At 36.7% G+C, this 26,108-nt stretch overlaps 1 protein-coding gene across 1 annotated transcript in view; it reads right to left on the bottom strand.

The window, feature by feature from the left end:
- The window catches only part of THSD7B (thrombospondin type 1 domain containing 7B), a 785,104-nt gene that overhangs the window by 45,549 nt on the left and 713,447 nt on the right, over positions 1 to 26,108 (bottom strand). The window contains exon 17 of the mRNA XM_053666773.1: positions 99 to 243. Within this exon, the coding sequence (XP_053522748.1) occupies positions 99 to 243 (145 nt within the window). The remainder of the gene's footprint in view (positions 1 to 98; positions 244 to 26,108) is intronic.

The following is a 26,108-nucleotide window of genomic DNA, read 5'->3' as shown; positions in this document are numbered from 1 at the left end:
ATTGTTGTTCCTTAATCTGGAGAATGAAAATACATATGAATATTCTCCCATTAGTCAACATTAAGGGAAAATGGCATGGCTGTGGATTTCATCTATACCTGTCAGATTGTACTGGAACTGGAAGCAATTTTCATTGAGGAGGCAAGGCCGCACCTGGGAGTCTTCAGCACACGTCGTCCTGGAGCTCAGTGAGGGCCTCAGCAGATGGCGGGTTCTTCTCTGCATTGTGTGGGGGTCACATGACTATGGAAACCACAGAGCAGGCAGAGTCAGGGAAGATCCAGAGTTAGCTGATAAATTATGATTATCTGTACACATGTAGGGACATGTGCAATAACTACAGGAAAGAGACTATTGAAAACATTAGACATAATATTTAGGACATAAAACCATTACATGATGCAATGTAAATAATTTTTGGTATTGTTGCCTGACAACTCTGTTTTCCGTGTTGCAGTGAAGTCTACATTTTAATCTCCGTGTACAATTAGGTACATAGAGCCTATTTCATCAAATAAAATGTACTCTGTACTCCCAAATAGGCTGCCCCTTAGCAAGCGAATGATGCATTTTCAGTGGTTAAATAAATGAACAAAGGAAGACACCATCCCAGCGCCCTTGGATAGTCTAGCCCAATAGAAAGAACCACACAGAACATTTTAATGAGAACATTGTTTTTAAAATCCTAGAACAGAGAGATACACATTGAACTGTGAAATCAATATTGCTAACAGACCAGAACTTTCCACTTATTTGGGAGGCCCTCTGAGTCACCGATGATGAGCCAGCACATGCCATGGCTTTTTCAGCAAAATAAATGTACAAATGTGAACTTCAGAGATCTCCTGTAAATACCACTTTTCCCATGGGTCCACATGTTCTCTCATAGCTTCGATGCATGTAATACCCTCAAGCCAAGTAAACCTGCCTGTCACATCTTCTCCAACTGCTTTCTCCACAGTGGACCTCAAGCCTCCCTGACTGGAATAATCTCCTTTCAGCTCTCCTATATCCTATCTTTCCCCTCCCTCATAACACTAATGGGGCTTTCATTACTGCAAGTCTTTCTTTTAATAATTACAAATTTTTCTGTTCTTTACTGAGCAACATTCCACCCATGATGAGGATTACTCCATGCAACATGCTTCTAAACAAATAGACATACACATACATTTATATGTTATACCTGCCTTTATAATATTATTATTATTTATTACCCTGACTTCTTTGTGTCTTTATAAACTGTTTGGATCATGGTTTCTACTTGCATATCACTCCCTAATATCTTGGTATATATTTTACACAGTGGTTTTTAAAAAAATAACATTAAGTATGGTCCACAACAACACAATCCTAGATCCAGAAGTCTAAAGAGGTACAGAGATGCTCAAGCCACAGGAGAAATAAAAATTTCTGAATTAAAGTCACCAAATCATTGTTTCCATATTTGGGATGTTCTATTTATTTTTATATTTCTTTTACCTTCTCAGATATTACAGCAAGAGTATAACCTATAAACAGAATCTTCACTGTTAATCACAGTGATAATGTTTGGATGCACTAAACTGTGCAGAACTACGCCAAAAACTTTTTCTAATTTGAAGTGTCTGGAGCCATTGAAAGACCTTTACTATTCGTGTAACTTTATAGTTGAATAACCTGTCAATACTTATAATTCTATATTTTAATTGTATTGAATGATCAAGAAGGGCAATCAAAACCAGATAATTATGCTTAATTATCTGCAAATTAATCCCATGCTAAATGCTTACCAATAGTTTCTTATTAGTTCACTAAAGAATTTGTTTGTCTGCATGAGAAGGAAATGAAAAAAAAACATGAAATTATCTTGGTAGATATTCCTGATTACTTCTTTTCTACATTATAAAAAATTAACATCTGGACCAAGTGAATATGCATAAGGATTTAACTACCAGTTTAGCCTAAGGCATCAAATAAAGCAAAAGAGAAAATGACAAACACACGCACATATATACAAATAAAATTACTAGGTAACCTTGAACAATTCACTTATATACTCTGTACCTTATTCCTTTATCTAAATCTAGGTGAGAAAGGGGTATATTTTGATAAGATTTGAGGATTTCCTCACAGTCTATCAGTCTCTAGTTTCTAAGAATGGTGGATATGGTTTTAAAATATCTTCTTAAACATAACCTGTCATTCATAACCATGTGATGTTGATAATCATCTTTTAGAAATTAACATATTGAAAACTGACAGTGCAGTTAACTCTCCCACTAACACTTTTTCCATAGAAAGAGGCAAACAGGGGAGCATGAAGGACTAAAACCTACAAACATCTTAGGCAATATTTTCACATTCTACCTTATAAACATTGTCCTAGCATTGTTTACAAGTGATAGATGGGCTATTCTTTCTCATAGGGACATAGGTGTAGGGCTAAGAAAAAAAAGAATAAGGAAGGAGGCTTACATCTTTATTGGACAAAGACTCCTCAAATATAAACTTGGATCTCGTTTCCTGGAGTATTTATATAAAGATGTGTTGTCAGTTTTATAAATAAAAAAGTGAGAAAGCAACGTGTGGATCTCTAACCCAAAGTCAATTCTGGGCCAGTTCTATTATAAAAAAAAAATCAATGTTATATAGCTCAACTTTATTTGCTAGGAAAGCAGATGACCATTAAGTACCAATTATAATACTCCCCACTTCTCTGTGACTTTTATTTCTATGGTTTTAGGTGCCCAAAGCCAACCATAGTCCAAAAATGTTCTATAGAAAATTCCAGAAATAATTCATAAGGTTTAAATTGTTCGCTGTTATGAGTAGTATGATGAAATTTCACACCAGCTCACCTGGGATGTAAACCATCCCTTTGTCTGGTGTAGCTGCACTGTGAATGCTCCCCTGTACCTGAGGGAATAGAATTATTTCTCTAATTCTCACACATTTTTAATAAAATCTAGATAACAGTTCCAAGAAAAACAGAACTTATCATTAAATTAATAAGCATATCAATAAATCAATTTTATTTACCCATATAAATAACAGATAATTTAGGTGTTTTAAATAAATACAAAAAGAACATAACATTTGATATTTTTCTCATCAACACTGAACTATTAACAATCACAGTTTAATAAAATCTGGCATAATTTGAGTACTTGTGAATTTAAGTCACTCTGCAAATTTCTTGTCTGAAGATGAGCATGATTCCAAGGCTTGTCCTTGTCAGCTCTCATTACTTTTTGAAACCCAACGCCTTTATTCTCTTACAAGGTTTATCTGCTGATTCTGAGATGGTTTCCCCCTCATTTAGTCAATTAGCCTTCCTGCCAGTAGCTCTGCTCTTTCTCTCTCTATGTTTCATAAGGAAACAATGAATATATGCTATGAACTTGAGTTTTCTTATTTGGAAAAATGGGCTAAAAAGATTCACAAAGTTTAAATCAAATTAAACCCTCATTCTCAAAGTCTGATAAAGGTTAAGAAAACCTCTAGGGGAGAAAAATCTGAGACTGAAGAACTGTTAGTCATGTCTCTCATATTTAAAACTTTCTCAGAGATTCTAAAGGGATCGTTACAGAAGTGAAAAAACTTCTTTTTTGCATATTGCAGTACAACAGGAGAGCAACATCAAAAATATACACAGAGTATGTTCTTAAAATTAAGTAAAATGTTATCTCCACAAACCTCAAACTGAGAACAGGTATGACCAATGACTGAAGCTACAGGACCTCTGTGATGTAGAATCCAATAAGAGAAAGAGAAAGGTTAAAAAATAGACATCTGCATACCCCAAAACAACAAAATGAAAAATTAAACCTGAGAGTCATGAGATTTTAATACTCTCAAAGCAGGTGACTAACATTTCCATGGAGATGTGTTGGGAGCTAATGCAGTCTGGGTCCCATGAGCTCTCAATATGAAAAGCCAAAGCCCCCTCCCAGGAAGTTTCCCTGCAAGAGAAACTGGCAGGAAGAGTTTCCAGAATCAGTAAAACAAGGACACTAGTAAGGAAGGAAAAGGAAGGGGCATTAAACAAAGTGGGGAGGAAAAAGGAATCCCTTAAAATCTCATAAGATAAGCTGATGTATTTTTGAGCTCACACAGATAGACAGTGCACCATGGACATTGGGAAAGAAAGCAGGAAAAAACAATTCTCAACTACACCTCCTTCTAAAAGTTCACAAAAATTTGAATTTGTAGGAAAGCAAGCAAAGAAAAGGATTAAGTTCAAACCCCACAAAACAGTATCATGAAGAAAAAAGAACAAATGTCAGATAATAACCCCATAGATAGAAAAGTGCAGCAAAGGCATGTATGAAAATTACTATTTCAAAATGAACTAACAGTTGCTTAGGAAATAAAATAAGATGTGAAAGAAAAACAAATAAAAATAAAAAAACCACCCAAAACTCAAGTGATAGGACTCAGTAAACAAAAATTAAAAAATCATTTTGAGAAATACATATAAAACTAGGCAAAACAATAATAAAAACGCAACAAATATGCTTCAAATAGTGAAATGCAAAAAGAAAATTAGAAATTAATAAAATTATTTTAAAAGAATTTGAGAAAAATGATGAAGAGAAAGGTGGGGCAAAACAGATGCCACATGCACATAAGATTTTATAAAAAAGAAAACCTAGGAGAACAGAACAACACAAAAAGTTTGAAGAAAAAATTTTAAAACACTTCAAACTATTATTTAAAGGGTACATTGGAATCACTAATACTGAGCTATATCCTAGTAAAATTATTAAGCTTTAAAGAAAGACCTACAACCTAGATTACTCTACCCAGCAAAGCTATCATTTAAAATGGAAGGGCAGATAAAGTACTTCCCAGATGAGGTAAAGCTAAAGGAGTCCATCTTCACCAAGCCCTTATATGAAATGTTAAAGGGACTTATCTAAGAACAAAAGAAGATCAAAATTATGAACAGCAAAATGACAACAAACTCACATCAACAACTGAACCTTAAAAAAAAACAAAGCAAACAATTAGAACAGAAACAGAATCACAGAGATGGAGATCACATGGAGGGTTATTAGCGGGGAGTGGGATAGGGGAGAATGGGGGAAAAGGTCCGGGGAATAAGAAGCATAATTGGTAGGTACAAAATAGACAGGGGGGTTAAGAATAGTATAGGAAATGGAGAAGCCAAAGAACTTATATGCACGATCCATGGACATGAACTAAGGGGGTTATTGCTGAAGGGAATGGGGGTACCAAATAGAGGAGGGCAAAGGGGAAAAATGCAACAACTGTAATAGCATAATCAATAAAAATACTTAATAAAAAACAAGAAAAAATATTCTTTGAATATCTAGGCAAGAATATGAAAAGGCTTATAAAGACAAAAATTCAGATTATCATTAGACTTTTTGACAGGAAAATCTCATGTCAGAAAAAATTGCAGAGCCATAATAAGAAATGCACGAAGGAAGAGTAAGAGAACCAATTATGGCCTAACATTTAATATTTAGCAAAGCTGACTGTCAATGAAATGATCATAGATAAACTGTTCAAAAATGCGAGAACTCAGGGGATATGATTTCCAAGAAACGTTCTTAGGAATTTACTGGAAACTGAGTTTTACACATCGAATATGGCAGGAAAGTTGTCGATGTAAAGGTATGTGGAAAGCCAAGCTTACGCGCAGAACTTATATAAAGGCTGTATGGTATTTGTATTTTTCTTTCATGGACAGGTTTAATTCACTTGGCACAATATTCTCCAGTTTCATCCATGCTGTTGCAAAAGGTAGAAGTTCCTATGTGATCTCACTTATAAAAGGAACCTAATGAACAAAATAAACTAACAAGCAAAGCAGAATCAGTGACATAGAAGCGTGGAACAGGATGATAGTGGCCAGAGGAAAGGAGGGAGAGGGATAATGATAGAAAGAAGGGGAGGGGACTAGTCAAAAACATGTATGAATGACCCACAGACATAGACAATGGCGTGGGGATTGACTGTGGGAGTGGACTGTGGGCTGGGCAGAGGAGGGCAAAGAGGGAAAAGCAGGACAGCTGTAACGGAATAACAATAAATAAATAATTAAAATGAATAAATTAAATTAAAAAGGATGTATAACCTGAAGATATAGATAAAACGCAAATGTAAAAGAATGAGGAGGGCCTATGTAAAAACTGTAACATTTCTAAGTACTTATGTTAGTGGTAGTATAGGGATTGTTATTCTGAGAAGGTTTTTTGTCTCATGTGGAAAAAAGCAAATATATAATCATGATATATTTTTTTTGTCTCTACTGTCCTTGGCAAAGTTGATTCTCAGGGTAGAAAAAAGGAGATATCAATGTATCAATAAGATAAAACTTATATGAACTATTATAGTTCATCTTTATAAACTCACCAAATATTTCACCTTCAAAATAAGAAAAATAATAGTAGTATATATTTCGAAGCCCTGCCCACTGAAGTGGCCTAGAAACAGAGGGACGCAGCAGGTGTGGGCATCCCCAGGGTTCTTCCTGTGGCATTAAAGAGGCAGAGATTTTTAGAGAAACAAGAGAAATGCACAAGAGGAGCCTGGCGCACCTCGGCCTATCAGACAGCAAGGGTGCTAACGAGGACCACCAGTCCTTATTCAAATGTTTGTCAGACAAATGTCTGGGCATTAATATAAGTGATAACTGAAACAGATGAAAACATCAACTTTATTTAGATCTGTGATTCTATAACTCTACAAACATAGTCACATGCAGTGAAGGATGCTAAGAAAACAACTCATTTTGAAAACTGGTAAATGAAGGGCAAATACACATTTTTCATGGTGTCTTTCTACATAAAATGGATCAATAGTTAATTAAATAGCAGTTAGGGTAAAATTTATCTTTATAAAAGTATTTCCACAGGTGAGGAAGGATGATAGAATATAGGTGTTCCAATTTTTTCATATTTCCTAAATGGTAAAAAGGTCTAGGAATTGAACACCAATAATACCTAAACTCACAAAAAGAGATAACCAGATATGACCTTCTGAAAAAGAGCACACATTCTATCAAGGAGTTTTGCCCTGAATCTGATTGCACCTCTATGACTCCCAATTTACAGGAAATTCAAGGACAGAGGGCCATATTAAGCCTCACTACTGGGGATGCATTTACTAGATAAACTGGGTAATTCTATAGAAAAGATGGCTTGTTTTCCTTACCAATGAATCATTATTGAGAAAAAAAGAAAAATGAGAGAATAAACTAGATAAAAACATATCTAAAGTCATTCTAAAACCCAGCATAACTAAGCTATAATGTCCAGCCACCCAGATTATATTTCTAAAGGAAAAGATCACAGATGTCAGTACAGAATTTGCTTCTGGGGGTATTAGGAAGAAACAAACGGTGAAGCTTTTTGCCTGTAACTGCCAAGTTTCTGCCTTCTACCTGGGTGGCTGTTTGATGACTAAACTGAATATTTGTTTTGTGTGGTTTTCCATGTTTGTGTTAAAGTCAATATTTTAAAAAGTTAAAAAAATTCTCTTATAATCCTTGGTTTCTTTTCATTATAGGATTTGATAGTCTCCCTTCAGCAGACTTTTCCTAAGTGTGTTGTTTTCTACAGTGTGGTAATAGATCCCAACAGAGAAAAAGGGCATGCATTTAGAAAACATTGAAATAAATAGTGCTTAGCAAGGGTTTTTTTAACAATAGATCTTTACTATATTTGGCAGAGGCTTCTATTAAGTCATCGAAATTTATTCTCTCTTTCTTCCTGTGCATAGAAGTGAACCACATTTCCCTGCCTTCCTTGCAGTCGGTGTAACCGTGCAACTGTGGTTTGATGAATGAGAGGAAAGTGAGAGACTGTGTGTGACAATCCTCTACTGACCCTAAAGCCTCCCACACGCCTCCCCCATTCTCTTCACCCTCTCTAGGAAGCTGGAACAGTGACAGCAGGAATGACTTTTGCTGCCAAGTTGAAGATGGCAGACCCTGCACACCCTGCAGTAGTCTGATCCCAGAATGACTGCATGAAATGGACAGTGTCCTTTCTCCATTGAAGACTGCTTTGTGGGAAACAAAATCATATTCCATTTGAACCATACACTTTTGGATTATATGTTTTTATAAATTATCTAGAATTACTTATGACTCTCTTAAAGTCTCGCTTTTTAAGTATCAGTTTAGCATTTCATATGAAACATTTGGGAAATATGGACTTACAGGTTTAAAGACATAAATGAACATGAGCTTCCTGGTAAATGATAAATTGTTAAATTATTATCTGTGTGAATCAATTCCTACCTTTGAAAACTCTTGTAGTAAGGTTTCCATATACTTTAAACAAATACTCTTTGAGAACGCATTAAATGCAAGGCACTGTGCCAATGAATAAAACATCATTCAGGGAGGATTTTCTTTATACTTCAGATGTTAAGCGATCATACCTTGTCTGCAAAAATACTTACAATTACAATTTAAAAGAACATGTTAAGGATTTAAAAGGAAATATAATTATTTCATCAGTCCTTTACAACAGCATTGCTGACCTTGCCTGTGAGGAAGTTAAGTTTAATTAACTAACTGTGTGTGTTGGAAGGTAAGGGGGCAGGTAAATGAGACTGGTGTTAGTCATCCAAAGATGTGCCCATCGGTGAATGACTGTATCAGAAAAAATGTGGTACATTTACACAATGGAATACTATGCAGCACAGAGAAAGAAGGAGCTCCCCCCTTTCACGACAGCACAGATAGAACTTGAGAACATTATGCTGAGTGAAATAAACCAGGTAGTGAAAGACAAATACCACATGATCTCACCTATAAGAGGAACCTAATCAACAAAACAAAAAAGCAAGCAAAATATAACCAGAGACATTGAAATAAAAAATAAACTGGTAATAACCAGAAGGAAGGGGGGAGGATAATGGGGAAAATGGGGAAGGGTCATCAAGGGACATGCTAAAGGACACATGGGCAAAGCCAAAGGGGGGCAGGATTGAGTGAATAGGAGGTGGGGATGGCTGGGGTGGGGGGTAGCGGTAGGGGGAAAAGGGAGACAACTGTACTTGAACAACAATTAAAAAATATTTTAAAAAACACAAAGAAGTGTTTTTTTCAAAAGTTAAGTTGTGATATATTAGTGGGTTGTGAATACTATATTATTAACTAATAATTTTGCAATGCTTATTATGTTCTGGTCACCGTTTTATGTTCTTTAAATTAATTCATTTCATCAACATAACAGCCTAATGAGGTAGACATATTATCTTCCCCATTTTACAGATGACACAGAAAGGTTAAGTAATTTCATTAAGATCACACAGCTAGAAAAGGGAAGAGCCACAATTCCAATCCCATCTTATAGAGTACAAGTTCTCAGCTATGCTTCTTAGTTTTCCATTTTGTGAGCCCAAAACAGTACATTTAAAACTGAGAGAGCATAGCATAGAAAATGTCTATCATATACTCAGAATGAAAATATTTTTTGAAATGGTTACTTCTAAATACATACACACACATATATGTAAGTAAATCATGAATATGCCCATTTGTTATATAAAATGTGTATTTCCTACTGGGTCTTATGGTCAAAAACATTGAAAAGCCACCAATCTAATAAAAATCCTTATTAAAAGAATTATTTCATTAAATTGACTGTCATGATCATTATTGCAAGACTATGTTTTTATTATTTGGGTTTGTTTTTTATTTTTCAAGTATGAACTGTAACTTTTTTAAATGGGTGGGTGTTCATTCTTTCTAGAATATTTCTCTCTAGAAACATAAAAACTATTTGTGTCTTTAAATACCAGGATTAATTTCAGGACAGAATACTTATTAAATTAAGTTTTTACCTAAAAAGCTCCTGTTTATTTTTATTTTTAATATATTTTAAATATAATCCCATAAAAATTAATTTATTAAGCACATCCCTTCCCATAGGAAATGGGTATGGATGTAGGTTATTGCCTGTATCCTGTCTAGATAAATTGGAACTAGCCAGAGGGGAGACCAACATGGGGTGCTTGCATAAAATTTTCATGTATTGCAAGAGCAATTACATTGAGAACATTCCGTTCCACGGCATTCTTTATGACAGAATAGGAAGTGGAGTCAAAATGCAAATATAGTAACTCACACTTTAGGCATGGGGTAATAAACATTCACCGTGGCCATATATTGGAAGGTAGTAGAAGGTACAGTACCAAGTGGGGCACTCCAGCAGTAAGACACAAGAAGCACTTCAGTGTCCATGTTCTAACTCCTCTTATCTAATGATCTAGGCATTCTTTTGACTTTAGCTAAACTCTTCTGTAGGTACACCATGGTTCAAGTGTGGTTCCAGGTGAACATCATGTGGAAATGTGTTAAAAATGTAAATCATTGTGCCATATCCCACACTCAATGAATCAAAAACTCTGGGGGAAACCTCACAGCTCCTAGGCTGGGGTTAAGCAACCTATACTTTAATGAGCCCTCCAGGTAATTCTAATGTACTGTCTAGTTTTATAACCCTGTCCTCAAACCTCTGCTTCCACTTTACATGTGCAACAACACGCTCCTCATTTCCTACCCCCAGCATCCTCCTCCAGTCTTTCCTGCCTCTGCTAGTGACAACTCCAGCACCCTCTCCCCAGAGCTGAGGTCAAAACCTTTGAAATCATCTTTGACTTCTTTGGTTTTTCTCACATACCCCAATAAAGTCCTTTCAGCTCTAACTTCAAAACCAAAACATATGATCTATCTACTTCTCCCCATTTGCACCGCTCCTACGCTCCTCAAAGGCACTATTACATTTCACTTTGATTATAACAATAGCCTCATAACTGATTCTATTCTTCTTGTTCTACAGATGACATTGAACTCTAGGGCCAGAATTAACCTGTTCAAATAATGCAATTTAGATCCCTTAACTCCTCTCTTCCATGCCCTTCAATGGTTTCCCAACTTAGTGAGAAAATCAAGTCCAATTCTATTGCTTACAAAGTCCTACACAATCTGGCCCTGCATTACCTCTGAATCTCATGACCTTCTATTTTCCTGTTTGCACACTGCTGCATTTACCACTCGGGCCTCCTCGGTGTTCTTGGAGAACTCCAAGCATCCCCTCATCTCAAGGCTTTTCTCACTGTTCCTTCTGTCTACAATGTTCTTCTTCCAGGACCTGCATGACTTGCTCCCTTACTTCCTTCAGTCACTGCTCTCCTAGTCAAGAGGCCTTCTGTGACTATGCTGTATAAATATCAGTGACTCCTTCATGTCACTTATTATCCCTGTATATATTTTCTCACTATCAGTTATCACTATCAGACATTCTATTATATATTAAATTAATGCTTTGTGAAGTGTCTGTTTTAAATTATACATCTTCCCACTATGAGAGTTAAGCTCCATGAGAGCTAGGACTTGGGCTCATTGATTGTTGATGCTTCCAGGACCTGAAATAGGCTCAGACATATAAGAGACACTTTGATATATAGATTTCAACAGACAGTCTATTAGTGAGTGATATGCATTGCCAGGGCACTCTGGCTTTCTCATTGGCTCAAATAGGGAAAGCAATTATCACTTAGCATTTCTAGGACTTTGGGGTAGCTAATGAATTTAAATGAGCATAATAAATCTAAGTACTCTGAGTTTCTGGGAGTTTGGGAATCTACAAATACAGTGAAATTTTATTATTAATGTATTTTTCATAGGTAAAAAGATAGCATACGACAAAGTAATATTAGTATGACATCATAAAAAACCTGATCCAAAATTAAAACTGTGCAAACTAAATGTGACTGATAAATGAGAAAGGCCAGAGGTTGGATTTCTGAGCACAACAGTGATGGGGTTTGTTTCTTCCTACTTATTACCCTAGATTTGAAGCATCCAACAAGTATGTATGAAAGAACAGGCTCTTAGAGCATCTGCTTATCTTTGGGGAATTTAAATGGATAATAACAATGGGAATTGAAATCATATTCTGGATGTTATCCTATATCCCAAATAATAGCAACAGGCAACATTTTAGAGTATGAGCACATACCTAGTACTGTAATGAACATTCCACAGCAATTATCTCAGAAAGCCCTTTTTCCTTAATCTAACCTCCCAATAATCTAGGTGTAGTTTTAACATTTTGATATTACAGATGATAAAATTGAAGCTTAAAGAATATAACAACTTTACAGTAGGTGGTCAAGCAAGAATTTGAATCTGGGAGCCCTGATGTGCTTCTCAGTATCTTCAAATGTAGTGATACTTGCAGAGTATTTTGCTGTAGGGACAGTGGGTAAAACAATACATCACAGAGCTATATTGTGACTGTGGCTTTTATGGCTATATTGTGACTGTGGCTATTTATTGTAACCTGAAAAGCACTTAGTATGGACAGTGGTAATTAGAGATGGAAAAGGAGAGACCAGATGTAAGGAACCATGGCTTATTAACTAACCAAAAAGCAAGATATATCAGACCGAAGAAGGAGAGTCAGCCAGGGATAGAACAGTGAATAAGGCTTGCTGCCTGCCTTTGAGGAGCCCACCGATGCTCCCAGTCTAGGGTCCGGCTTGTCAGATTTAGGGAGTTAATTGGAAGCAGGAGTGCCAGGCACATGTCTCAGTATAATGGGACTGACAAGGGCAGGGGCAGAAGCTATGATATCATCAAAATGATATAATGTTCCTCGTAAGACTTTGCTGGACGATGGCTAAGAGGAAGTTAGGATGACACATAAATGTCAGGAGATTGTGGCTTCGCTAAAATGTTTGGATGGAGATTTTATAACAGGCACAGACGTACCTACATAGGCATTCTGGCTGGTATTTTGTAACACTAAGAAATTGTGAAGGTATGTATTTACAAATTAATCACAGGGCTTGGAACAGTTGAGTAATATGTGGTATATCCAATAAGAGAATCTGAGGTTGTCAGTTCTTGATATTATTGTTGGGGATTGGGAAAGAAGAAAAGACCCAAGTAGAGGCCAAAATACTGACCTTTCTTCCTCAGAAATGTCAGAGTCATGCAAGAGAAATAGACTGAAGAGACTAAAGAGATATGATCGTTAAGTGCAATATGGTCTGGATCCCATAATCAAAGGAATATGAATGCTACATAAGGCATTATTGGGGCCACTGGAAACATGGGAATATAGCCTATACACTACCTAATAAGTATTGTATCACTGTTATATTTCCTAAATTTGTTAACTGTGCTGTGATTATGTTAGAAAATACCCCTGAACTTAGGACATGCATATGCAATTATCAATATTAAGGGTAAAAAGGTGTGATGCCTTCAAAATATGCTGAAATGGTTCAGAAATGATAATAGCATGTGTAAATATACACACAAATACCATTCTTCACATGTATGTGCATGAGACTGTGTAGAGGGCTGGACCAAGGTTATGTGGCAGACTTAAAAACTCTGCATGTACATTTTCAGTAAGTTCAAAATACTTTGAAATAAATTTTCTTCAATAAGAGAGAACTATAAATGGCCCTGGCATACCAATATTCAGGAGACAGCAATAAATGACTGAAATGAAACATGCATTAGTAACTACATGCTACTCAGATTCTTTGTGTGGCAACTCCTGTTTGAATTGAGGGCACACTCTTCTTAAAAATTAAATGTATTGGGGTGACATCGGTTACTAAAAATTACATAGGTTTCAAGTGTACGTTTCTATGATACATCATCTATATTGCATTGGGTGCCCACCACCCAACATCGAATCTTCCATCACCATACATTTGACCAACTTTACCCTTTACTGCCCCCACCCGGCCCCCTTCCCTCTGGCCACCACCTTACTGCTCTCTGTGTCCAGGCATTTTTGTCTGTTTATTTTTCTTGTATGTTCATTTATTGCTTTTAGTTTTATATCCCACATATGAGTGAAATCATGGATCTTAACTTTTCTGTCTGATTTATTTCACTAAGCACACTCTTAATATCAATCTTTCTCTCTTTCTCTTTCTCCTTCCCTTTCTTCTGCATCTTTTCTTTTTCATGTGATGCTTACTTTCTCTCCTCAATCTAATCCCCAACCCTGTAAGGACCAAATGACAGTGAAGCCAAAATAAGCAATAAGTGGCACTGGAGCTCCTGCCAGAGCTGGGCCCAGAATGCTGTTTGTAATGAAATCCCAGGACAAAAGTCCTGGTCTCTGCCTGCAGGGCAGGAGTGCAGGGCCCCTCTTTAGACCCAAGAAAACTAAAAGGGGGTCATTTCTGTGATGTTCTTGTTTGACTGTTTGTGCCTGTCTGTATTCCCTGTCCTCACCATAAACCAAAGAAAAGTGTCAAACTGCATCTAGGATGTCTGTAGGCTCTCGCTTTTCTTTTGCCTTTCCCTTCCCACCAGAGATGTTTGGGCCCCTTTTCTCTCAGAAGAATTGCACCCTTGGTTAGCCAAAGTGTCCTGATCTGCTAGAAGAAGAATTGTTATTAAGGACTATGCCCAGGGCTAGAAACACAGAGAGAGACTGTGATCTAGGTTTATTCTTCCTATTCACACCATTGTTCCAGGCTCTCATTCTTAATATTTTCTTTCTTCTTTTTAACTCCCCCCCTTCCTCATTATGCTCCTACTCTCACCTAACTAACCCTTACTCATCTCGGAGGTTTCCATGTAAATAATCTCTCTCTGGAAAATTTACCGATCCTCCAAGGGATTAGAAAATGTGTCAAGATATGCTCTCATGACACCCTGTGCTTTTTCTCTTTTAACATCTTCTGCTCTGTTGAAATTGATTAGGAATTTTACATTTCTTTCATAAAATTAGGTAGGTTTCTTTGGGACAAGGAATTTTCATTGTTATGGCCCCAGTGTCTAAGATAGCATTTGTCACATAGCAAGCACTTAATACTTGTTGAATAGAAAATATTTATGACTTACTTCTGCTGAATGATTCACACATGTCAATCCCTGGCTGCTGTAACTTCTGAGTTGTGCACTATTTTCCAATTTTCCTGAATTACTGAGGTTAAATAACCTGCCCCAAGAGCCAGAGAGGAAAGAGAGTGCAGCACATTTGGATTATTTCTACAGCTCAAACTTACTCCCTACAATTGTTTACTCAGCATTGCTATGGATCTAACACTTGCCTATCAGCATGACAATCAGCATCTAGAAACAAGATACACAACCTAACTACATCTTATCTGAGGGACTTCTGAAATAGAAAAAATCATACAGGGGATGGAAATATGATCTCCAGAAAATCTATAATTATAAACTAATTTAAAAAAACACCCATACTATTAGTATCTGCAGTTTCAGAATTATCATTTTTCTATTAGTACCAAATAATCAATGCAGTATTTAAAATTTTTAAAAATCCCACAGATAAATATCAAGAACTAGAGAATCCTAGTGGGATATAATGAATCTAATATAGTGAAACACATTACATATTTATTTAAGAAACAATAGTTCATGGAAAATTATTCAGAGATATTTTTCAAAGTAATATGTGTAGTGTAACCTAGATGGAAAGGAGGTTGAGACTTGGAGAGAAACACATAGATTTACGAAAGCTGAAATGCATACAAAAGCCAGCAAGAGATCTCTCTGTCCATTACAGCTCATCAGACATGCCGTTTTGTGGAGTTTCCATGGCGATCAATACTGTCATGTGCAATGGGCATCGATACATTTCCACACAACCAACCTGTGGGATGGAAATGATGCAAAGAAGGACTTGTAGGATAACCTTTAGGTACTGTAAACACATTTAAAATTCAAAGTGAATATCTGGCCTTTTCTTTTTGGTCATGAAACATACAGTTGGGATGGAACAGAAATCACAAGTAAAATAGGATACAGATCACAAACCTGAGTTCAAAACTACTAATGTGTAGTAGTTTGATACTGAAGTTTGAATAACAGCTATCATTGACAGTAAAGGCATCTCACATAACTCAAAGGAATTGTCATTTCAAAAAAATTAAAATTTATATTTCTCTATTGTAAAAAGTTGAAATAATCATGTATTTCATAATTCTTGAAGACAACTCTGTACCTTCTTTCACAGAGCTATAAGCAGTGAGAACTACTTACTGTAAGTGAATTTGGGTTCACACCCTGTTGTTTTAAAATTTTCAGTGTTACAAATTTTTTATGCATTTGTAGTCCTCAGTAAAAAAATCACATTGGATATGTCAAAAAGCAATTATTCATTTTTATAGATCAATAAACTGAGTTTCAAAGAGTGTCAGCAACCTATCAAAGTCATACAGCATAAGAACAGAAACCAGACTCTCAATATCCCCTTTCTGCTACCTTCTTAGATGCCAAACACTGCATGAAGTGCTGTTTTTATACCTGCTTTATGAATAATGTTTTACTAATACTAATTCAATAGCAAGAAGAATCATTTTATTACTATAACAGTAGCTAATTAATTAGTCTCCATTTCCCATTCTAAATTACATAGTTGACTGAAATCTTTTAAATATACTAGGCAGTGATTTGGATATTCCTATATCAAAATTATCCTATAAGAGAAGTTAGAGATTTCAAGAATCTATTTTAGCACATTGTGATTATGAAAGGGGCATTGGCAGAAATCTATTTCCCTAAGGAACTAAAGTCATTGCTTTTAGAAATAAAAGTCATTTTTCCATGTCTGTTTCTTCACTCATAGATTTGCCTTACACCATTCACAATTAAATGAAGACAATGAAATGAGATCAATTTGAGATTACTTTGAAAAACAATGAACTTTCTACAAGTACAAAGTGGTGTTGTCCAACTGTGGGGCTCTCAGGGGAAGAGGAAGAGTTCATGCTGTGCCACCAGAGAGCAGTTCATCAAAGTGTCCTCTAAATGAAAACCTAGAGTCCTCCACTTTCAGCTCATCATCAATTACCCAAAGGTTGGTGCCATTAAATCCAGTGCCACCAGAAACAAATTGAAAATTGGTGGAGCACAAAATAGATGACAGTCAGACCCTGGGATGTGAGTCAGTGAGCGTGAGGAGGGCTGCAGGCATGTGCGGCACAAACAGAACCCCCCACTGCAAGGATTCTCCACTGGCCGCTGACAAGGACTCAGAAGTAAAGAATATATGTCAAAGAGAATTGGGAGTGTATTCCATTAAGAAGCATGGCGTGTTCCCTTAGCCTGGAGGCCCAACAGCAGCAGACAGAGGCAAAGGAAAGCAGTAGGTTCATGTGGGAGGTAGTAGCCACTGTAAGTTCAGAAAGAAACACAGTTAACAGAGGCAAGGGAAGATGAATTCTACTAAACAGACATGATGACTTTTCATTAGAATAACCTTCCACAGTTATGAACAAATAAGTTGAACTGTAAGAATATGGTTGCCATCTTTTGAATTAGGCACAATTTCAAATTTGAAACTTCCAACCTCAGGTAGTATGAGTCTGATTAGTTCTTTTACTTCTACATCCTTTACTTTCCCTCCTAATAAAAAGGGGCTGATAATGCTATATGAATATTAAATGATAGAATACATACACAATGCCTAGCATAGAGAAACACTGTTTGTTCAGTTTTTTATTGACTTTTACTGAAAAGAAAGGTTCCAAGGATACACTGAAACCAACAGTGTACACTGTTTCCGAAAGTGAATGCCCACTTTGCTTTCTGATGGATCCTGAATTCTGATGAAACTGATAGAGTCAGGAGTGGACAAAATGTGTCTGCTATGATTCCTATCTATTTGTGTGGTGGTGGGGGAAGGGAGAGAGAAGGAGTCAGAGAGAGAGCAGAAGAAGGAAAAAGAAAAAAGAGAACACAAAGGAGGCCTAAAAACATTGGAAAATAGTCACTTCTGGCCACAAGGCTGCAGGGAATTCTGAGTCTTCCAGGAAGGACACATTTGTAGGGAAAGGGCAGTGAGGAGCCAATTATGAGCAGTGAAAATTACTCCATACGCTTCTTGTGGATTTTTTCTTACTATATATTAAAGTCCCTAGTTTCTATTAAATAGCAAAGCTTTATAAAAGCATTCAAAATGAATTTCTTTGAGCTAGATGTTTATCGATATCATATGAGAAGAGAGGAAAAACCAGAAAAATCTCTAAGGTTTTCTTTAGAGTGTTGTAAATCATTGAATTATGAGTTACATAGATATTTACAAGCTTGGCCTAGATAGAGTATAGTAATCTATAAATGCTGTTCAAGTGATTTATGGTGCAACTGTTCTAACACATTAACAACAGCAGGAAATGCATTTAATTTATTCGCAAGGAGGCACATTTACATTATTCACAACAAGCCATTTATGGGGAAATGTGCAACCCTTAAACCAAAGTGAATGTATCTCTAGTGGGCTTTGAACAGTTATAACTGCCTAATGAATGCTCATATCCTAACTCACTGTACAGGCCAGTGTAGATGTTCTCCAGCTACCCCGTGAGCACTTCGTCAATTAGTGAACAGTCCTGACACACATGGCAGCATCTGTAGACTGAACTTGTCTGGGTCCTGAATGGTCAAGAACCTGCGTTACTTCCTGAAATTCTGCAAGGGCATGAAATAGAAAATCATCTATCATTCCTGATCTCATAGTTCAGATTTGTCAGATGTGGCAGAATGATAATTTAAGGTTCTGAGAATCCCTTAGAATTTTTGGCTACTGTCTGGAAAATGAACCATTGCTTTAATTTGCACTCATCTTGCATCAAGAATGAAAATAGTTCTGGGCTTCTCTGGCTTCTTTATTAAAAAATACACTTGGATGCAGCTTGGAGACTGAGGTGAAGAAGAAAGAGACAGGTAGGGAGGGGGAGTGAGAGAGTGAGGGAGCAAGAGATGTAAGGACAGGGAGTCCCACACTAAATTATCAGCTGTTTTCATATGTTCTATCATTTAGTTTTCTGAAGAGCCCCTTGAGGTACAGTTACCTAAATAACTACGATATATATGTGAAAAGTGAGGACTGTTCCTCTAGACACCATTACACTTCTAATAGTCAATCTTTTACCAACAGTGTAGCCACATTTTAAACCGTAACTGCTGAAAATGTGTGCTCTTTGCAGGTCTTAGCTTAGAAAACTCAGTAAACAGAATATTGCTGTTTTACAAATTTAGACAGCTAAGTTTTATAAAATGAAATTATGGTATGTATTTGAAACATAATACCTTTCACTGATTTTGGGTATTGTGTTCTTGACGACGCCTCTAGTTTCTCTAACTATATGCTCTCTGTCTCTTGGCCATTGGTCCAGTCACTCCCAGGGCCTAGGCAACGTAAATGAACTAGAAGCCTGATAACCTTGTTGCAGTGATACGATACCTATGAACAACCACCATCTTTCATAAGACAGTATGTCCTCTCTTTTGCACACTTGACCTTCTCAGATTAGTAAATAACTTTGACAGCAAGCTCATACACCTGATGCATTTAAAATACACACTAAAAAACCATTTGCATGCAGTGAAAGGCCACAACCTGAAGCCTGATAGATGTTGGAGAGTTTCATGGTTAAAACTGGTTGAAAGCCAGGGAATCATAACTCAGTGTTACAGGTTTTTGATAATATAGGCAGAGTTCCATTATTCTAAATGCCATTACGATAGACTGTATCGCCCAGCACGGTGTATTTCTATGTACCACTCAGCTGTCCACGGCCTCAGTCGTTTGCTGTATTAGTTACCATGAGGATCTATTGCAAGAAGTTGCTCAACAAAAATGTCAGCCCATTCCTTTCAAACTAAGGGTTGTTCTCAATGAGAGCAAAGTGTAAGAGTCCAATTTAGTAACAAAGTAATTCTTACTCCTAGTTCTCTAGAAAGGGAAAAGTCCGAGTAGGAAAAAACAGAGAAAAGGGCAAAGAGCTTTATAAAAATGAAAGTGCCACATTTTACTTTATTTAAAAAGTTTTACCTCAAAATGTTTTACTAACTCTTTATAGAAAAACGAATGAGTTAGTTTTGGTGACTGACTAGACCATGACTAACTGTTGTCCTCTAGGAATAACTACTTAGCTTTGTATCTCATCTACAGTATGGACATGATTAGTTCTGTCCCAAAGCCTTCATTGTGCAAGAATAATTGATATTTCTCTCACTTTAAATTTCCTCAGCACTCATCAACACATTCTAAAGAGCCTAGTTTTAATCCGCTTTGATATTTTGTCTGGTGACTGTATGAGTGTGAACATGTAGAATGACCAGGGGGAAAATACATATATATCACTGTGTAATAAATGTTATCCTGTCTATATAGTTCCCACATCATTTAACTTTTTTGAAGTTATGCTGAGATTTATTCTTAAATCACCCCTAACAAAAAACTACTTCCAATGTAGTAATTTCTACATTCTAATACAATTTAATAACATTTCAAAACCGCACACCACATAACCTCATACCCATGATTTTGGAACCTGGGCTTCCAGGTGTGCTACTTTCAAAATGTTCTTTTTATGTGAAATACCACACAATAGCTTAAGTATTGTGAAACTAATGAGCAGAAGTCACTGTACCCTTATATTCTATTGTATCTGTGTCAATCAATGCCCTCTCTAGCATCTCTGACACTTATATAGAGTCATACTGTTTTATTATCTCATTTCAACCTTTGCAAAGAATGCAAAATTTATAGTAACAGGAAAGTAAATATACTTATTAATCCACTGACACTAGATCATAGACAATATCACACAGTACTACCCATTTTGAAGTAGAAGAAAGAAGAGAGGTAGCAGGAAGAGGAAGAGAAGGAAGAAGGGAGAGGAGATGGGGGCGAGAGGCAGGGGAAGGAGAGGGCAAAGGGGGGGGGAAACGAGGGGAAGAAAAGAACAAGAGGAAAGACGAGGAATAAAACAAGGAAAACTAAAGAAACTACACATGTGAGGAACTCAGCACAACCCTCACTCTAACTCAGTTTGTGTGCACTTTGAAGAATTTGAAGTCAATTTATTTTATTTTGATGTAAGATAAAAGATAAGCTGAAACACACCTAGAACTGTTTGATACTGCATCAGTGTGATTTTTTCTCAATAATTTTATTTAGTTATTTTTCAAGTACAGTTTTTGCCTGTTTCTCCCATCCCAGCCCCCTCCCACCCCGTGCTCCCCACCTCCCTCTCATTTCCACCCTCTGGTCACTGTCCCCTTGTTCTCTATTTCAGTGTCTTTGTTTTTATTCTGCTTGCTTGTTTGTTTTGTTGTTTAGCTTCCTGTTAAAGGTGAGAGCAGTGTGTTTATTGGGATAAGATTTTGGTGTGAGGAGCTTCATCTGCATGTTTGAGAAATCAGAAAATGATGCTTGAACACACAGCTAAATGAAGTGCGTTTAAAGGAATATCTTTAATGAAAGCTTTTAGGAGTGTGCAGTTTTCAAAACACATATTAATTCTATATGCTGGCAATTCAACAATAGTTCCTTAATCAGCCATTGAAGATCTTAATTCTCTGCCCCTATTTAAACGCATCCCTGCAGTTTGTTAATAGCCACATTGCACTCCAGCTAAGACAGTTCCTGCCCATGGCTGAGGATGCCGTATCCTCCATCCTGCTCACGCTGTCTGTCTCTGTTGGTGAGTTTCCATGCACTCTCTATGCCTGCAAGCCGTGTGACTTCACTAGCTTTCTTGAGCAACCTCTCAGGTTTGTAACTGTCTCATTCTCTTCTGATCTTACAATAATATTGAAAGGATAAAATGTTTTCATATTGTTTTCTTTTTTGTCATTTACTTGTATAAATATTTGTTTTTCTTTACCAATTTGCTGGTTTTTAAGGGTTAGAACAATGTAATATATATCTTCAAAAGTACCAGGCAAAGAATAAACTCTGTAAAGCTTATACTCAATATTTGATAGCTTGAATTAAATATTAAATAACCATCTACTATAACATTCACCTAAAGATGTTCGTAATAAACAACATTACTTTTTAAAGGTTTGTGTAATTAATAAGTCATTCATGATAGATCTGTAATTATATCGATTTTTTCATTACCACATATGGAAATGCATATATACAAGGTCTGTCTGGAAAAAGTCCAGCCACTGTTAATATAATGAGAATGGTTTGTGTGATATCAGTGCAACCTGGCAGCCAAGGAGAGGGGACTGGAATTCACCTGGGTAAACAATGATGACTTTACTGTACTACTCAGTTGGGGATGGTAGGTGCCATTGAGTGAGCATGTGTACTGTGTCGCTGTTACATTCAAAATGAGCAAGTAGGGCAATGAATATGCATCGAATTTTGCATTAAGCTTGAACATTCCTCTGTGGAAACTGTATGATTCAGAAGACCGCAGCTATGGGCAGCTGGTGATTGGCAGCTTCATCAAAACAACATGCCTGCACATGTATCACGTCTCATGCAAAGGTTTTTGGTGCAACATCAAATCATCCAAGTGACTCAACCCCCATAGACCAGATTTGTCATCCTGAGACTTCTGACTTTTCCCAAAATTAAAATCACCTTTGAAAGGGAACAGATTTCAGACCATCGGTGAGGTTCGGGAAAATACAAGGGGGCAATTGGGAGAACTGTGGGAGGTCCCAAGGTGCCTACTCTGAAGGGGACTGAGGTGTCATTGTTCTATGTACAATGTTTCCTATATCTTGTATCTTCTTCAATAAATGTCTCTTTTTCATATCACATGGATGCATAATTTCTGGACTGATCCTGTACAGATCCTGTATATATGGAGGTGGGGTAAGTAGGTTTACAGTTGTTTGTATAGAAAAATAAATAAGTAAAATAAGGATAAACTCTGTGTTTTGAGTATTCACAACTGTATACCTATTAGTACTAACCCCTATATATATTTCTTTTTAAATCAGTTTCCTTCCAAAGGATAATCAACAAAAACATGTTAATTAGCCTACCTATAAAAGATAGTTCATTCCGTTTTAAAGTAAAAGTTAACTACTTCCAAAACCAAGCCAACATAATACATTTTTATTGTTGTTCAAGTACAGTTGTGCACATTTTCCCTCTACCATTGTCCTCCACCCCACCCACCCTCACCTCCCACCCTTAATCCCATTCCTCTTTGGCTTTGTCCATGGGTCCTTTATACATATTCCTTGACAACCCTTCTTCTTCTTTTCCCCATAATCCCTTCCCCTTCCTCCTCTCTGGTTATGGTCAGTTGTTGTGTATTTCAGTATTTCTTGTTCTGTTTTGCTCGCTTGTTTTGTTGATTAGGTTCCACTTAACAGTGAGATAATGTGGTATTTGTCCCTCACCACCTGGCTTATTTCTCTTAGCATAATGTTCTCCAGTTCCATCCATTCTGTTGCGAAGGGTAGGAGCTCTTTCTTTCTTTTTGCTGCATAGTATTCCATTGTATAAATTTACCCATTTTTTTATCCACTCATTTATTAATGCGCATTTAGATTTTAATTAAATTTTTCTAGATTAATATTTGAAAAAGTTTAAATTAAATAGCAATTGATGTAAAAGTTGCAAAAAGAAGGCAACAAAAATGTTAGGAATCAAGACTTTTTAAAAATATTATGCCACTGCCATCACCCCTTTGAGAAAGTATTTATTTTTTGAATGTTGGGATGTGACAGCTTTTGGCCCCTTAGTTGGCTGTACAGCATAAATAAGCTAGAAATCATGAAAAGACTTAAGGAACCCACCACAACAAGGTTCTCACATTAATCCCCAGAGATGATACGGTAGAGAAGGGAGACAACTTGAATAGACTGACAAAATAAGCACATATGCCACTTTTATATTTTCTTATAAGTAAGTATTGTCATTTTAGACCTGACAATGGAGTACAGGCAAAGCACCAAAGAGGAGAATTTGAATTTTGGAGGCAATCATGTACACTGAAGTGGTAAAATATCCTAAGGAAAGGAATTCATCTTACAAAGACTGGAAATACTGGATTCTTTACAAATAAAGAGTGCTTTTAGCACTAGTGAATTTAGCATAGTAATGACATACATGATTAATGTTTAAAAATTAATGAATATTTGGTCCTGGCTGGTTTGGCTCAGTGGATTGAGTGCTGGACTGTGAACCAAAGGGTTGCCGGTTTGATTCCCAGTCAGGGCACATGCCTGGGTTGCTGGGCAGGACTCCACTAGGGGTCACTAGGGAGGCAACCACACATTGATGTTTCTCTCCTTCTCTTCCTCCCTCCTTTCTCCTCTCTAAAAGTAAATAAATAATATATTAAAAGATTAGTGAATATTTGAACAGTAACAATCAATATTGGGAAAGCGAAGATAGCAATTTCATTTATACGTATTAACATAAAGAACAGAAAAATGGAGACAATTATACTTGAACAGCAATAAAAAAAGAAAAAAAACAGAATTAATGGATTAATAAATACAAGACTTCTCTACTGAAAACTATAAAGCAATCCAAAAAGAAATTTTAAAATACTTGAAAAATGAAAAGCAATATCACGTTCATGGATTGGAAGGCTATTATTAAGATATCCATCTTCTCAAAATTGATCTATAAATTGCATGCTATATCAAACAAAAATACAGCAGGAATGTTTGCAGAAATTGCCAGTTCAATTCTAAAATTTATGTGGAAAAGCAAAAGACACAGGACATTCTGACAATCTTGAAAAAATTAAAAAATTGGCAGATTTATATTTTCACTCTAAATCCATAGCAGTTAAGACAGTGTGATATTGGTGTGTAGATAGAAAAATAGATCAGTGGAATAGAATAGACAGCCTAGAAATAGCAACCTATGTCTGTTCATTTGATGATATACAAAGGCAAAAATGTAATTCAGTAGCAGGAAAAGAAGGTCTCTTAAGCAAATGAAGCTCAAGAAAGTGGCCATCTGTATGGGGGTGTGGAATACTCAGCCTATAGTATACTGTTGGTGCACCATTCAGATTCTTTGGATATTTTTACTAGCTCTGAACATCCTTTTCTCTGCTTCTGCATGCTTTGTTGCAATTGACTTGTACCTGAGACTTTCGCATGATTTCCCTTGGACACTCATCCTGTCTTCCTGAACCCCTAAGGAAAATTATAAGTGCCTACAATATTTAATCCCCACTTATAAAAAGGTAGCCTATAGCTGGTGAGGAATTGGTAACAGTAGATATGATCCTAGTTCCTTTGCTAAAGAAGGGACATTTCTGTGGTATAATTATGTTTTACAGCATAAGGTCAGGCTGAGTTGGGGACTTCATTTCAAGTGGCACCCTTATTTGGTTCTTTCCTATTAAATTGTTCTTCCCCACTACCGTACACTGACACTGAATTATTTTCCATCTCCAGCTTTGAAAGAACTTAACTTAAAACATTCTAAAAGCATGTGGCACATGTAAATTTTTGAGATGGATTACACATCTAAGTGTGAAAACTAAACTGGGCTAGGAAAAGATTTCTTACAGGAACAAATAGATATTAACCATGAAATAAAACAATAAATAGATGTCACCAAAACTAGAATCCTCTGCTAGAACAAAACAACACACTGTAATGAAGTTTAAAAAAGATAAGCTAGTGATTGGAAGAAAGTGTTCACAGTGCAAATATCTGACAAAGAAACTAACATCCAGAATATATTTTAAAAAATTTTAAAAGCAAAATAAAAATAGGAGAGTGACACCAGTAAGATGGTAGAATAGGTGGTCCTTAAGTTCAGCCTCCCTCACAGAAAGGCCCATAGCAACTATCAACAGACCAGATGGCTTTGTGAAAATCCCGGAACCTGGCAGTGAGGCTGATGTCACCTCTCACTTTGGTCCACAAAATCCAAGAAAACTACATTAGAAGGGTAAAAAGAATGGTTTTACTTTGACTATGCCCACCCCCAGGATGGCACAGTACTGCACCCAGAGGGGTCCCCTGAGCCTGGTTTCTACAGTGGGGAAAGAAAAGCCCAAGACTGGCATCCAGCTTCTCCAGGGTTACAGATGCTTTCCAGAGGCCTACTCAGGTTTCACCTCATGAGGATGGCTTGGGGGAATCAGGGAACAAGACTATTGTAAACCAGCTGAGGACAGACAAGGGGGCGGCACTCACAGTAACAAGTGTGTGAGCTTGGTAGACCACGTTTCTGCTGCCAGTGGCACCTGAGCTGATAAGCCAACCAGCAGTCTGCCCATTTCCGTAGGGCAGCTGGTGGCCCCATCTACCCAGGGAACTTAGTCAGTAATTCTGCCCAGTCCCAGTTTGGATCCTGAGCCAATAAGCCATGAAGGCCATGGGGCCCATTTTACAAACC

Source organism: Artibeus jamaicensis, unplaced genomic scaffold (genome assembly GCF_021234435.1).
Source record: "Artibeus jamaicensis isolate MK-2021 breed Jamaican fruit bat unplaced genomic scaffold, CSHL_Jam_final contig_1284, whole genome shotgun sequence".
Lineage (NCBI taxonomy): Eukaryota > Metazoa > Chordata > Mammalia > Chiroptera > Phyllostomidae > Artibeus > Artibeus jamaicensis.
The sequence above is the reverse complement of the archived record's forward strand: the minus strand, read 5'-3'. Positions and strand labels throughout refer to the sequence as shown.